This window comes from Semicossyphus pulcher, unplaced genomic scaffold, assembly GCF_022749685.1.
Source record: "Semicossyphus pulcher isolate SPU_LCO1_2020_fin unplaced genomic scaffold, fSemPul1.0.p SCAF_15, whole genome shotgun sequence".
In the NCBI taxonomy this organism is placed as follows: Eukaryota; Metazoa; Chordata; class Actinopteri; order Labriformes; family Labridae; genus Semicossyphus; species Semicossyphus pulcher.
In genome coordinates, this window is record NW_027211659.1 from 14,919,505 (window position 1) to 14,935,585 (window position 16,081).

Consider the following 16,081-nt stretch of genomic DNA (forward strand, 5'->3'; position numbering starts at 1 on the left):
CTGTTACTACCTCCGATGCCGGCTCAGAGGCGGAAAGGCTTTGCCCCAACATTACCCTAACCCTTTTATAGAAAGAATGCCGTTACTGCTGTTTGCTTTGTTTGCCTGAATTGTTTTTTAAGTTGTTATTTTTATACATGTTCGAAACAAATGAATTTAAGTAAAAATAAAGAAAATCAAAAATGTACAGGTTCTGGTAGGTGGATTTTATTACATTTTAGCAGAGCCAGGCTAGCTGTTTCCTCCTGTTTCCAGTCTTTATGCTAAGCTAATAAGCCACTGGACTTAGCTTCATATCAACTGTGCAGACAAAAGTGCAGTAAGAAGGCAAATTAGTTTATTTCCCAGCCATTCATTTAAGGTTGCAAATGTGAAAATAGGTAAAACATATTGACACCTGCATGTATTATGTAAGTATTGAGATAATTGTAAACCAGTCAGTAGTAATTGGGCTGCAGCTCATGTCACCTACAGTTTCCTTTAAAGTAAAAAAAAAACCCCACTATGAATACTGCAAAGAAATGCTCAAATCAGCACCTGCAGGTTTCACATCCTGCAGCTCCGGTTAAGTATAAATACAATAGTTGTATTTTGCTTTAGTGAAAAGATTTAACCACATGAATGTAATAGTAATACATCTGTTCAACTCTTCTGATCCACTGTAATCTGTTAAATCAATAATCCCTCCCTCAAACATCACAATAACGTTTACATCTACTGCTGAGTGTTAGCATATTACACCACCCTACATAGCCTTGGGCGCCACACCTGCAAAAACCAACCTGTCACTTCAAACTCCCAACACCCTGTAATTAACACCGTCTAAAGAGGCCCTACACCCAGTGAAACCCAACCACAACACTGTCATTTCCACGTTTTGCCCGCAGCTAACCAAAAACTAATTTCACCTTACAGCAACAATCAACACTTAAACATGCCCGACTCGCCACCCCCAGCACACACACACACACACACGTAACCACACAAGTATCATCATCATAAGTGTGACCCAGCCCAAAAGAAACCCCCAGCAAAAGCATGGTATCCCTTCACTCCACCCAACCCGGACTTTAATTCACACTTCTACCCCACAATTGTCCCACACAGCAGAAATAGATTATACAGAAGTTATGCTCCTCCCGTCCCTTTATCTTTATTCCTTTACAGACATACACTTGGGATTCCTTGTTTTGATTTTAATCTTATTTAAAAAAAAAATTATGCTATTTATTTTCTGATCATTTCAGACAAAGTTTTCTGAACTTAATTGGATATGATTGTAGACAAAATAGATTTAAGACTCTTATCTGGGGTTGTATTGAGTTTAAAATCAGTTGATGGCTTCCAGCGAAGTTTATTTGAAAATTGGACCCAAATAAATCTTTATTTAACATCATTATGATTGATCTATCACGTTTTTTATCATTTAATCGTACTGGCGAATTCCATTATAAATATTAGGTTAATAGTTCATCTTGCATCCTCTTCCAGGCTTTGGGAAATCAACTTAAAAACATCTCATTCAAACAACAATTTTTCCTCGTCTATACAGAAGAGTTTATCTGAGCCATTTAATGGAAAACTCTCATCATAAATTGTACAGAACAAAATAAAATGGAAGTCTCCTTCCTCTTCCACCAAATTACACAGTTTGCACAATCTGTTTCTCTCAACTGTGACATTAAACATCTCTGACTTCCAGATAAATATGATGTAACATTTGATTCATGACCAGACTCGTGGTTGATATGCACGTGTCCTTACTTTCAGTTACAACCTGTGTTCTTAAATGTTACTTGTATGTTCTCCTGCAGACAGATTGGACACTTATTGCTTGTTCATTTCAGCAGCTGTGCACTCACACTAAGAGGTTTAGCTAGTTTAGCTGTTCATTAGAAGCACATAATTTGAATTGTACGACTTCAGCGCTGTCCCTTATTCATTATAATTACTGCCAAATTACATGGCTCTATTCTGGAGAATAATGAGGCGTGAAATAAATCCAATAAATCCAGTTTTATATTTGAACATTAAGAATAAATTAAAAGAAAAAAGTAATGCAGGGAAAATCATTTGTTTTACATGTTGCTGCTTTATCAGCAGCATCTTGTTTCTGTTTTCCCTGTTTTTCTCTTCATCTGTGCTTATTGCAACAGCGTGTTGTTTATAGTAAACTGCAGTGAACAGTGTCGTTTTGCAGCAAGAAACAATTCAAGCTGCATCAGTAGAACAACTCAGCTGGAAAATTGGTTTTAACGGATCTTTTGGGGTATTTTACTGTGAAAATCTGTAAAACCACAAAGCAACTGTGGCCTACATACAGTATAAAATAAAAGCCTCATGCGTTTTTTTGTAAATGTGTTTTATTCATTTTCAAAGTTTTCATCCCACAAGTGTAAAAGAGACAAAGCATATATTTTACATATCTATATGAAGAGGTACTAGTCGTCCAATATGCTGACAAAAAATCCCCCTGCCCACCCAATTGCAGGGTTAGGCCCTGTGTCCACATAGCGTCTTTTTTTCAGTTCTTCCCAATTGAGCGTACTCGGCCGCCTAGAGAGGAAGCGCACTACCCAGCGTCTTATTCTCAGACCGCTCCGCCTCTTTTTGTGCTGAGCGCTTCTAGTTGAAAATCTCAGAACTTTTCAGAAAGGTGCTGGTGTCGTCACCGCAACCAATCAGATGGGGCCCCTCTCGTCACTATGGTTACCACCAAACATGGAGAAGCAACTTCTTTTGGCTGTTTCTGTCTACCTGGAGCTGTAAATGACAAACAGCATCACAATAGAGACAGAGAAGCCCATTTGTGTTGTGCTTTTATCGCCCTACACGTTGTAAGCATGTTGGTAGCTGTGTAGTAAGTTAAACTTATTGTTGTCATAGAAACAAAACATGATCCGGCGTTTTTTCTCTCATCCCACAAGCGCTTAATCCCAGCACTGTGCCAGCGCTGATCTGCCAGAAAAAGGCGCTATGTGGACACAGGTCCTTACAGGTTACAAAATACATTAAGGTGATGGAGGAGAAAGTACATAAGACAATCAAATACCAGTAGTTGTATTGATTACTCGGAATAGCTGGAGAGGAACAAACAGTAAAAGAAAGAGTAGAATAAAGAGTTGATAAATAATGATAAAAAGAAAAAAATACTAATAAAACACACAAAAAAAGTAAGATGTAAGAGAAACTTCTTTGACCCAATGAGAAAAGGACGGAGGGGCGTGTTGCTTCCATTTTAAAAGGATCAAACGTCTCGCAATAAGTGTGGTGAAAGCTGTTACTACACGAGCTTTATCTGGCAAGAGAGAGCAGGATTCAGCCTCATGTCTTGCCCTGAGCTTACAGCAGCACTTCCCTGCTGGGCAGCCATCCACATTCCTCTTCATACCTGATCACACCAGCTACAACATCCCTCACACAGCATCAGTGACACTCAGCCGAACTTATCTTGTATTATCTCGCCTAACCTGAGTGTGTGTTTGTGTGTGTGTGTGCAGGACGGAGGACATCTCTCTGAAAATCCTTGCCCACAACAGCCTCGTGGGCCGGCTGATCGGGAAAGAGGGCCGCAACCTGAAGAAGATCGAGGAGGAGACAGGGACCAAGATTACCATCTCCTCGTAAGTCCCCCCCTCTTGCTGCTCTTTCATCCACGCCCACGCACACATACACACACACACACACACGTGCTCTGCGGCTACGCCACTAGCTGTTTTAGCACCTCCAGGAACACACGCTGGAGCACTCTGACGTGAGAGCTTGTGTTATTGTGACACAGCAGCAATTATACTTTGAAGGACATTTTAATCTAAATTTAAACCTGTGCGCAAATAGCATGCGGTGATTTCATCTTCTTGGTGCCACACCTTTCTCTCATTAGCCTCCCAGCGTGCAGTTTCACTTAACTGAGTTGTAAGAGAGCAAATGTGAAGAGTCGATTACAGCTCCTTCACTCCAGAACATGATATTAGAGAGGTGGCGGTTACACCCCATTTAACAAAGCGTGTGCCACAACCTTCGTTCATTTAGGTTAATGAATCGCTCTGTCTGCGCGAGCCCCAAAGACGACGTAATGAGCCCTGAGAAAGAGACAAGGAGGAGGGAGAGGCGACAACAGAAGGAGAGGGTCCTTTTTGAGAAGAGACAAACAGTACAATCAATATTTATGGTTATGTGAAATCCTTTCAGAGTGTCCTCGGCGTCCACACACACAGAGGAGAGAATGGATTATGTGGCTTCAAAGGCTTGAAGTTGTTTGTACAACTGCTTTATGGAGAAAACGCTTATTCGATTCATGTAATAATAGACGGAGTTGTTAAAAAAGATTTGCTGAGATTGCTGTGCTATTTTCTCAGTCGGCTCACCTGCTGTATAAGCCTCTTGGAAAGGTGAGAGAAAAAAAATACGTGCGCATGTTATCAGATCCAAGTGAGCATCAGAGGCGCCAAATCAGAGCAACTTTCAGGGCAAAAGATTTTCTCACTCAAACTTTCTTTGACCTAACTGATTAAATGTGGTCTAATCTCTGACAGATTGAATCGTGATAAGGCTGCTGCACAGAGTTATGAAATCAAGCTAAATATCTTGCTGCTATCTTTTGACGCTAATGTGTTTTCACGGCAGTTGCTCTCTTAATAAGCGAGGATTGATGAATCAATTTCACGTGTATACACATGTTGCTGATGATGAAATTCAACCCTGACCTTGAGTTACAAACTAGTTGTTTAAAGGGACAGTGCACATTTTTACACATGATCATACTGAGGTGTAACTTAAAGCATCTTGGTTTTTATTTAGTCTAGAGAATGACTATTTGTATTTCATCAGGTTGATCTCAGTTTGTTTCCCCAGCGAGAAGGATCTAAAGGCCGGGCCGATTATCGGCGCCGATATGCGGCATTTTGACGCATATTGGCATCGGCCTTTTTTTTCCCAATTTTTTTTCATTTTTTTTTAAATCTGACGGCCGACAAGAGTTCATTTCTTTGCAAATTTTATTTAACTTTGTTTAATTTACTTAATAAAACTTCAGGAAGTTATTTATTTATTTATTTAAATTTTCAGTTAACTTTATAAGAGATGCTGCTGACCCTGGGAACTCCCTGCGCCTTTTGTTTGTTTGTTTAATAAACATATGCTTAAAGGCATTTAAACAAAGTTAAGTGTTGGATTTTGTATTATTCAAAATTTTGACGCCAATATTTTAACTTTTACTGCAAATGAATATCGGCTCCAAATATCGGTTATCGGCCTCCTTGACTACTAATAATCAGTATCGGTATCGGCCCTGAAAAAACCATATCGGTCTATCTCTAGTGCATAGTGTCAGAAACAGGGGAATAGAGAGTGTGGATGACATGGGACAAAGGGCCGAGGGTGGGAGTTGAACCCTTGGGCCGCCGCATCAAGGACTGTGGCCTCTGTATATGAAACAGGCGATTTAACCGCTGAGCTAAACCGGCACCACCTGGGAACTTTTTGATGAATTTTCATGCTTGATTAAACAGAAGTTTTTATTAATAAAGCAAATCAAGACGTCTCACACCAGCCAAAGCTGTCATAAGATGTTATTAAACCCACACTTGATGGATGTAGTGATATATTTAAATGCACTGTATTTTCTACTCTGACAGAACCAATTCTGTAATCACACAATCATCTTGATCTGTCAGATGATTGCAGATAAATTATTATAGTTGGCAAATTTATCTCAGAACATTTTAGCTCTATTAACATCTGTTTTACACACAGACAGCAATCAATAAAGTAAAAGCATTCAAGCTGAAGCAAACAGTTATACAACCTTCCTGTTTCCGATGTAACTGCCTACCTGTGTATATTCTGTATTAGTAATTAGGCAGTGCATGTTCTGGTACATTTGGGGAGGGGATTTGTATGGTGGCCCTGAAGTGCAAATGACAACGGCAAAACAGAACGGCTGTTTTCTGATTTGCCGTTGTGTTTTCTGTTTTGCTGTTGTGATTTGCACTTCAGGGCCACCGTAGATTTGGCCTTTTTTCAGTTGGACACTTTATAAAAATCTAGTTTACTGTCGCAGGTTTTGCCAAAATTGCAAACAAAGGACTCTTCTTCTATCTCTACCATTCATCCCATATAGTGTGTGTGTGGTATACTGAAACCCTCTCATGCTCTGTTATGGAAAGTGTAGGTACCAGTGTTTTAAAGAAACGTTGAATTTGACCATATCTGCCGCTGTGGTGCCAGTTATGACAATATATAGTATTTTTAATTAAATCTGTTTTCTCTTTGTATAACCTAGCTTCTGTTTTTTTATTTTTAGATTTTTTGGGGGGGCTTTTTCCTTTCCTTTCCTTTATTAGATAGGACAGCTGAAGATAGACAGGAGGTATGGGGAGGGGAGGAGAGATCCTATACCCTTACTTTTAAGTTACACAAGAAATGTAATGTCTGTTATTGATGATGCAGCCTGCAATAACACCCAACACAGAGACAGGAAATGCTATTCAAATCAGCTCAGTCACATCCACCCTCTGATAAAATATGTGAGCAGAATGAGTGTGCAAGTATTGCATATGCAAAATATTACATTATTTGTGTTGGTGTTTGTGTTTGTGATCTCCTTGCAGGTTACAAGACTTAACCATTTACAACCCAGAGAGGACCATCACGGTGAAGGGCAGCTTGGAAGGGATCTGTAGAGCCGAAAAAGAGATCCTGAAGAAACTGAGGGAAGCCTACGAGAACGACGTCGCTGCTGTAAACGTAAGCGCAAAGGTCCCCATCTGCAGCGTGTGTTTGTGTGTGTGTGTGGTTATGATCTCAGGTTGACTCACAGATGCTGACAGGTGAACATCGGAGAGGAGCGATGATATACAGCAGGATAGCATTGCCTCCTCATTCAGCGCATGTTACCAGCAGCGTTAGTAATACTGTCTGCTTGGTAAATGGATAACAGTAATAGTGTGTGTGCCTCTGACTCACGCCCACCTCCCCGCTGCGTGTGTCTGTGTTCCTGCTGGAACACACTGCGTTTCCCAGCATCCATCTGATATCTGTAGGCCGCTCTCTCACCCAGCTCCTCTTTCACGCTGCCCCGATGACATCACTGGTGTTGCAGCCCAGGAGGTCAAGCTCAGAGGAAGAGAGATAGTGATGATATCACACGCTGCACGCTCCCCAGTGCGTTGCAGTTATATGAAGATGGATGCTGATAAAGTGATTGTATTGGCGGTGGTGATGTAACTTGTTGAGAGGATCAGAGTCCCGGTGTCTGCCTTTTCTTTGCTGCCTTCACATGAGCTGCCAGGTTCCTCACTCATGTTGATCGTCCAAATATTGGCTGAGAAATAATCATCAGGAAGCATCACGCAGCATGCGGTTAAATTGTACCGGCTGGTGAGAGCAGATCTGGCACCTGTCGGGCTGAGCGTCGGCTCTACAGTAAGCGGGGAGGGCCATCTAGCGTGACACCGAGGATATTACACAAAGCTGCGTGTGCAACAAGGAAGTGAAAGGAGACCGCGTGTCTCCTCACGGCCATGAAAGAGGATAGATGACTTGACTGTGAGGGAGAAATGTGTCAGTCACAGCATTGCAAATCAAATTGTCCTCCAAACCATCAACTTTTCTTGAGCAGAGAAGAAACGTTTTCAGAGTTGTGACAGGTTACTTTTCGGATGGGTTAGAAGCTTTGGTAGCTGAAGAAGTAGAACATTTTGTCCAACCATAAAGAAACACTAATTTCACCTTTAAAAATGGAAAATGTAACATAAAAGAGCACACTTTCCCTGGTACGTGCAATTTTGGGAAATTAATTAAGCACCATTTCAGTGCAGAGACCTTGACATTTGTTATCATAGAAAACAAAGAAAAGCAGCAAATGTTTGAGAAGCTGGAACCAGAGAATGCAGAGAAGTTTTGTTCTAACAATCTATGCTGAGTGCATACTTTTTTTTCTCTTAAAGGTGATGCTGAAAATATGTCTCCTTGAACTCATTTGAAGTCAGATCTTTTCTGTGTTATTTAAATCTATTCAAGAAATGTTTGTTGTCGTATTTACTATAAAAAAAACAGGATATTTTGAATCATCAAGAAGTATTTGTTGCTTTGTCTTGGACCTTAACCTCTTGTTAGCTGTGGATTTTAAAGATGTGCTTTTAGAAGATGAAAAAAATGCTACAAATCTGCCCTTTTCTGTGAAAATTGTTGGAAGTGTTAGCGTGGGGCGGCTGTGGCTCAGTCGGTCGTTTCTCAGTCGGAAGGTGTGGGATTCGATCCCTGACTGCTAAAGTCCACATGTCCTTGGGCAAGACACTGAACCCCAAATTGCTCCTGAAGGCACAGCCATGGGTATTAATGCGTATACAGTAGATACTGATTGGAGATTGGCACTTAGGCGTTTGCCATCAGTGTCTAAATGTGCTATATAAGTACGGTCCATTTACCATTTAGCCTAACTTACAAATTAATGTATCGCTTCTTTTCCTTTCCAAATCACCACTGAAGAAGGTCTCTCTTCTTTCCCACAGCAACAGGCAAACCTGATCCCGGGCTTGAACCTGAGCGCTCTGGGCATCTTCTCCTCTGGCATGCCGATGCTGCCCCCTTGTGCTGGACCACGCGGTGCAGTGCCCCCTGTGGCACCAGGAGGATACAACCCATTCTTAGTGAGTACACTCCTGTTTTTTTTAACATACCCACTAAGCAAAAACAGCTTGTGCGCACACTGTTTAGTGACTTAAACGCTGTTAGCTTTACCCACCCAGCGCAGCAGCGCTCAGCTCCCGCAGGGATCAGTTTGACTTGATAAAGCAATTTGTTTCCGACACATGACGATCCAGGTTCCCCCTGAAGAGTTTTTTGCAAAAACAAAACGGTGTTGACTCAGGTCTTCCTGTATGATGTTGTACACAGTTTGAAACGAGCAGAATTCCCCCATCTTCTCCAGAGATGAGTCAGTTTGTCTGTAAAACAAAGTCTCCACTCATTGCCAGAGCCAGAGCGGTGTGAGGCAGCGTGTGAGAATGTCTTTGCATGCTTCATAGGCAACAAAGTTAGTGTGTGATTCACTGGGAGTTTAAGCCCTGAAATTCCCCTTAATAAGAATTGAATTGTGTACATGCCTGTGTGTATGAGTGTGGGTGTTCTGTGCCATCTGATTGGTCTGCTTGTCACTTCACTTTCAGAATTACTCTTCACATCTCAGTGGCCTGTACGGGGTTCCTCCAGCAAGTGCTATCACCCACCACCACTCAGTACGTTCCCTCAAATCTGCACTAAAGTCACTGTTGCCTTGGTGATGAGAGAATTAACCACTAATTTCTTGTTATTTTCTGATGCCATATAATTATTTTAATAGTTTGAGGGTTTAGAGTAATCTTTTCTGCATGCAGGGAGGTCAGCGAAAGCCTCAAGTTTGTTCCAACTAAAGGAGGTGATTTATGGTATATATGGCAGGGACTGTCACAGCATCAAGACAAAGAGGAAGAGACTCATAAATAACAGAGCATGACTACCTCTCCGTCTATGTTGAACAGTGAGTCTGGCATTCCTGCGTACCATCACCCAGTCGGCAGAGAACCACAAATATTTCTGGAAGGGGACTTTTCAGCCCAGAGTTGTCCTGCGGCTTGTAAAAATTCACTTTATAAACCTCGAGAACAGGAGTGTTACCATGCTAAAGGAAAACAAAAACATGGGGCAACCATCGGCCTTAATAGGAAAGATTCCACTCGGACCCAGCCAGGGCCAGGATGTTTACCAAAAGAGAAAACCCTCGAAGGGAGCTCAATTTAGCTTCCCTTACATGTGGTGTCATCATTTTCGGCTGCCCCTCAACTATCTGTCGAGTCAAATCAGGATTTTTGGAACTATTTTAAGCAGTTTTTGAATGTTTGTGTCTGCAACCGTCAGCAGTCGAGTTCAGTAAAAGTGTGGTGAAAAATATTTTCCTCTGTGTTTTCTCAGCAGCAGGCTCAAGAACAGGAGGTCGTCTTCCTCTTTATTCCAACTCAGGCAGTCGGGGCCTTGATCGGCAAGAAGGGCCAGCACATCAAACAACTCGCCCACTTCGCCGGAGCTTCAATCAAGGTGGGTTTGTTAGTGTCAACACAGAGCTGATTCCAGTGAGGAAGGGTGAAAGAAGTGGTGGAAAAACGTGTAGGTTTTCACAAACATGCTGCATTGTTTAGAGCCTCAAATCGATAGTTGAGGTGAAGTAATCAAGTTTGCAGTCAGTGTTTGCTGAGTCAGCAGCCTTTCATGGACCACAGCTGAGGATGTTAGTTATTTATGGTGGAAAACAAACAGAAAAAAGGAGATGACTATTGAGGGGGGAATTTCAAGAAAGCCCCTCAAGCCCCGTCTGGAGAGGTGGGACAGCTGCTCAGCGAGTTCTCATAACGTAATCGAAGGCGACTCATTTGTTTATTAGAGTCTGCAGATGATTCTTCACTGACTAAAGAACAGGATCACACGCTTTTCACCCTTTTGTCTCCATATTTGTCTCAATAACCGGCCTGTGTGGGCTCTTTCAGATCGCTCCACCTGAGAGCCAAAACTGTACTGAGAGGAAGGTTATCATTACTGGACCCCCAGAGGCTCAGTTCAAGGTAAAAACAGCATCAATGGGTGCATACATTTCATGTTAAAATTCTATACATTTTCTTCTTAAGACTTAAAAGTTATATATATATTTTTTTATATTAAAATGATGATTGTTAAATTTTTCCTGTATTATAGTAAAGAGCAGTCAATCACTGTGTCCCCCCATTTTCCCCAGTCTCTCCTTGCCTCATACCCTCCTCTTTATTCCAGGCCCAAGGTCAGATATATACGAAGCTGAAAGAGGAGAAATTCTTCTCAGCGAAGGAGGAGGTCAAACTGGAGACGCACATCAAGGTTCCCTCCACTGCAGCTGGCAGGGTCATTGGGAAAGGCGGCAAGACGGTGAGTTGATCTGAAATGTGACGGTTTCTCTCCGGCCTTAATTCTGTTCAGTTTCACTTGAAATCTGAGCATCAAATTGCTCTTAGGAAGATAATAATCTGTTTTTTTTTACAGGTAAATGAGCTGCAGAACCTTACGAGCGCTGAGGTTATCGTACCGCGGGACCAAACTCCAGACGAGAACGACGAGGTCTTTGTGAAAATCAATGGGCATTTCTTTGCCAACCAGGTATGCACAACAAGGTTTAAGGCTGTTAGCTAACTCAGGTGCTGTCAGTTATTTAGGCTGATTTTTTGTGCTGAAGTCAAATACATGTACCAAAAGAATGGACGATACAATAACATAAATTAATGGCATAACAAATAATAAATACTGCAAACTTACAACACATAAGTGAGCTAAAAGGTAAATAAGTTGTTATGAGGTGAAACAGCCTCCAAAGCAACAGGTGATTGTAATTTTGGCTAATTAGACCTCTGCTCAGGCTGAAGTGAAACACCTGTGTGATGACTACACTTCGGTTGTGCATTGCCTTCAAGGAATAAAACAATTAAATGATTTCTTTTCTGCTTAAATTACATTTGTGTTTAATGACAGCTTTAAAGGTGACCAGGTAGTTACAGCTACAGATGGCAGACAAGGAAAAAGACAAAGAAAATACTTGTTTCTGATTGGCTAGAAGGTGCTCTTGTTCAGATTGCCTTAGTTTTACCAACTAGCTTTTAGCTACCTGTAGCCTCTCAGTTTTTATAGGTTTAATTGTGTATTAACTGCACTGATAAGAGAATTTTCTGGATCTTTCAACCATATAACATGTTCTTTATCAATGTATGGAATTTGCTCAGTTGTCATGCTAATGGATGTTTACAAAAGAGAAAAGTAAAGGTGCTAAGGAAGACATCATAACCGTGAGCTAGCATGTCAGCAGATCCATCTCCACAACAACTGAGCAAACTCCATCTAATGATGAAGTTGAAAAGCTCTGGAAAATGTTTTAAAATATTATAATAGATTGATATTATATTGTTTTTTTATATATATATTGTTGTGACCAACTTCTTATTATTTTGTATTAATTATACGCTGTTCACTCAGAGCCAAGACGACTGTGAATAGAATACAGTAGTGTTAATATAATGTTATATACACACATCAAGACCACTATGGAGGTCTTTATGTATGTGTAATATTATTTAAGATAGATAAGGCACTAGAAACATACATACATGTTAAGTTATAATAATAAGCAAATAAAAGAACATTTACAGGTATGGTTATAATATGGTATAATATGAGAGGATACATTATAATACAATATATCGATGATATCACACATAACACAGTAACAGATGTCCATATATAAAGACATATTCAAGTATTCAGGCAGTACAAAAAAGGCAGCGTGATAGGTGTAGAGACAAATTAGTCCAGTTCAGTGTCTGTCGGTTTGGCATGTGCAGATGTGTTATAAAGCCTGACTGCAGCAGGTAAAAGAGACCTCCTGTTTCCCTCTTTGGAACAGCGGGGATGGAGGAGTCTGTGGCTGAAGCTGCTTTTCAGATTGTCCAGCATGTTGTGAGGAGGGAGGGAGTCACTGTCCACGAGTCAACAGTTTTGCCAGTATGCTGGCCTTAGGAAATAATACTGTTACATTTTCGTACACCCACCCCTCTTGATTCCTTGCAGTTCATAGAAAACTAACAGTAATCTGTACATTAACATTTTTCTTTTGTCTGAATTTTTTTTTACATTGCTGTGGTTCTTTTTTTTACCTGGTTTTTCATTTCCCCTTGTCATGTACCAATTAACACCTGTTCCTGTATGCGACGTCTCTTCCACAGACTGCACAGAGGAAGATCCGGGAGATCATTCAGCAGGTCAAACAGCAGGAACAGAAGCACCAGCAGTGCGCCGCAGTGTCACCGCACCACTCCAAGTGACCAGCCGGGGTGGCTCCAGCGGGCACCAGCCAATGAATGTAGCCCTCCCAAATGGACAGAGACCTACCCAGACAAAGGCCAAGGCCAAGGGGGACATGCAGGGCAGACCAGCAGCACCGGGATCAAAACCAAAGAACTTCACACGGGGGGAAACAAGTGAGAGCCAAAGGCTGAGGGCATTGTGTGCACTGCCAGCCCTGTGAGAGCAGATGGAGTGGGAGAAAGCGTACTGATAGAATATAATAAAAAGACCAAAAAAAAATCTTGAAGAAAGGTGGAAATGGCAGAGAATTGGAAACTGTTGTCTTTACAGTTAAAAAGGTAAACAGGAAGTAGTTTGTTGCCCTGCATAACGTTATCTCTTTAGTTGGACTAACATAGGCCTAACAAACGGATAAAGCAACTGTATTAACACGAGCGTATAAGAGGCATTGTGATTGATATTTTGGGTTAGAATGAGAGCGAGTGACAATGGACACCTCGCACAAGAGTGTGAGATATTCATTTTGCAAGATTAAATATCCTTAGCAGTATTAATACAGAGTAGAGAGAGTATATTGATACACACTAAGAGTACGCACTGTTATTTTTCTATCAAAATGACAGTTCCACTTGGTGTAGTGTTTGAATATTTTGCTTGTTCCAGAGATTGATCGGGCTGTGGCGGTTTCCTTTTGTTTGTTCACATTATAGGCCACTGAAATCAAAAAGAAAAAAACCCCTATAAGTAAACATGGTGAATGGTTCTGAGTCTTTGTAACAAGCCTGTGTGTGTGCCAACGCAAAAGATAACGTCCCTTTGTCTCTCACCATTCACACCTGACGCTACACGCACGCGTTTTTTTCTTTCTTTTCCTTCTTTTTCTGCTTCATTTTCTCATCACTCTCTCTCATCTTGCATCATGGTTGTTTTATAGGATGAAAATATTTGTTGTCAAGTATCACTTTTTTTTTCTGTAGCCTTTTGACAACATGGAACTGACTGCCACTTTCGCTCAACAGAGGTTAAACGCAACAGAGGGATTCGTTTTCACCGGTAGCCTGGTGTAACAGTCCCATTCTGTACAGATGACTATATCGACATTCATACTTGTCCTGATGTAAAAAAAAATCTAATGGACGATCAGAGCAAAAATTGACGTCTTAAAAAAAGAAAATCGGACCACCTTTGCTTGATTACAGGTGACCCCTCATTTTAAATGTGCACCGCCTCACACTCTGCCTTATGAGGACGTCACAAGGGCCAATCAGGACGTGAGCCGAAGACCCGGAGTGGGGACACAGGGGTGGGGCGGGAGGGTGCAGACTTGTGGTGTGTGGAGTGGCAGTGAGGAAACGATTTGGGTTTAAAGGGTGGGGATTTACGGGGAGGCACTGTATGACCTGTGGTGCACACACAAACGCAAACGTGACCGCAGCCGCGTTTGGCTTTAACCCTCTCTTGTCAGGGAGCTTTCTAAAACGGCATGACAGCTGTGAATGTACGATATGCAGCCTTTTTAGAAAAAAAAAACGTCACTCCTGCCGTGTCCAGCAGGCCGGGCCAGAGGCACAGACACACAGATTGTCATTCTCACTCTCTCTTTTTTTCTTTTCTTTTTTTTTTGGGCTTTTATTTTGGAGAGCTGGCCAGCCGCTGTGCGAGCACGCTGGACACGCAGGTCCTGGTGTCCCCTTTGTGCTTTACTTTGGAGACCATGGAAGCTTGTTGCCTTATTTTGTCACCTGTCCGAAAATCACCCATCAATCAGCTTCATCTTCCAGACGCTAGGTTATTGCCAATACGCACAGCTTCCTCCATGTGTGTGTATGTGTGTGCGAGTGTATGCATGTGTGTGTGTATATATATATAAAAAGAGAGAGTAATATTTATGAATCTATTTTTTTCCTATTTTGTGATGAGAGCTATTGATAAGAAACAAAAAGAAAACAAAGTCCTTTTCTTTTTTCCTCAGTGGGACACTGCCATATTATTTTGAAGGGAAGTGTTTATTTTCTTGAAAACTAGACTATGAATAATAATAATATAAAGAGATAAAAACCTGAAAAAATAGGAGAACAGTAAAGTGAACCAACGCGTTAACTTTGGTCAGGATGTGAACAGTGCGCATGTCAGTATTGTGATCTACCTCAGGCTTCAGGGTACCTCAGTCCAATCTTTCATTTCCCCTTTTTCCACATTTTGTATGCCTTGTTAACTGATCATTTTGAGCGTTTTTAATTTTCTTTTTTAATGAAAAAAAAAAAAGAACAAGATCTAAAGTAAGCTCTAAAACTCTTCAGGTCCAGCCGACTAGTGAAACTTTGTAAAAAACCGTAGTGAACTCTGGTGGACTGTCTCTGCCTGGACGCCATACAACCTCTTAAAGAAACACGTCAAGGGATTTCAAAGTCGATTTTTATTGCTAGAAAGGAATGAAGAGCAGGATCTAAGGGGTACACACCTGCCCGAAGTGGTTCTGAATGTGGATGTTGTGTACTGATTTCACCATCAAAGAAAGAATACAGAAAACTAACCAACTGTACCTCCTGTTTTTCCCAACTGTACCTCCAGGTTTTTTTTAGACTTTCAAAAAAACAATGAAGTTTATTCACTTGTGAAAAAAAAAAAAAGAATTTTATAACAACCCAACCCGATCTTACCAGCTCTGTTTGTTAATACTCTGGGGTTGATTTGAAGAAAAACACAAAGCTGCAAAAATACACTGACAGGACTCTTGAACATGGTGTAAAACCCTCGTCTTCTGTGTAGAATGTAGAACAACTCTAGTCTAGTCGTTGAGATGTCACTGTGTACGACAAGATAACTGTATATCTGTAAACATGTACAATAGAGTCACACATAAATGCATCGATTTGTCTCTCTAGAACACTTACCAGTCTGCACCTGCGTTGTAAGAGATGGTGGGAGAAGTTTAGAGCGTCACAGCTTCCCTCAAAAACGACCTCTAAACGGCTTTCTCATCGATCTACCGATTTAAGTTTTTGTTTTGTTGTGCTGTACATTTCAGAATTACCTCTCAGAATTCAAGGCTGACTTTAGTTACTAAAACCGATGTAGGGCAAAAGAATAAATAAATGAATGATTTAGTGAAAGTTAGTGTTTGTCTTTGGAGTTCTTTTACCTGTCGAGAGCTGATTTTGACTTCTTTTAGAGGGCAGTCTTTTGTCATCAGATGAGGTGGATCATTTTTTTGTCCCAGCGAACA

The 16,081-nt window shown here is 41.1% G+C and overlaps 1 protein-coding gene across 2 annotated transcripts in view; it reads left to right on the forward strand.

The window, feature by feature from the left end:
* The window catches only part of igf2bp2a (insulin-like growth factor 2 mRNA binding protein 2a), a 48,823-nt gene extending 34,669 nt beyond the window's left edge, over positions 1–14,154 (forward strand). Inside the window, exons 8-16 of one of the 2 annotated variants that reach the window (XM_069662736.1) lie at positions 3,501–3,623; positions 6,612–6,747; positions 8,514–8,651; positions 9,171–9,239; positions 9,952–10,074; positions 10,521–10,595; positions 10,801–10,932; positions 11,047–11,160; positions 12,774–14,154. In XM_069662736.1, the coding sequence (XP_069518837.1) occupies positions 3,501–3,623; positions 6,612–6,747; positions 8,514–8,651; positions 9,171–9,239; positions 9,952–10,074; positions 10,521–10,595; positions 10,801–10,932; positions 11,047–11,160; positions 12,774–12,872 (1,009 nt within the window). In that variant the 3' untranslated portion in view covers positions 12,873–14,154. The remainder of the gene's footprint in view (positions 1–3,500; positions 3,624–6,611; positions 6,748–8,513; positions 8,652–9,170; positions 9,240–9,951; positions 10,075–10,520; positions 10,596–10,800; positions 10,933–11,046; positions 11,161–12,773) is intronic. The other variant, XM_069662737.1, reaches the window with a different exon arrangement.
* Positions 14,155–16,081: the final 1,927 nt, after the last annotated feature.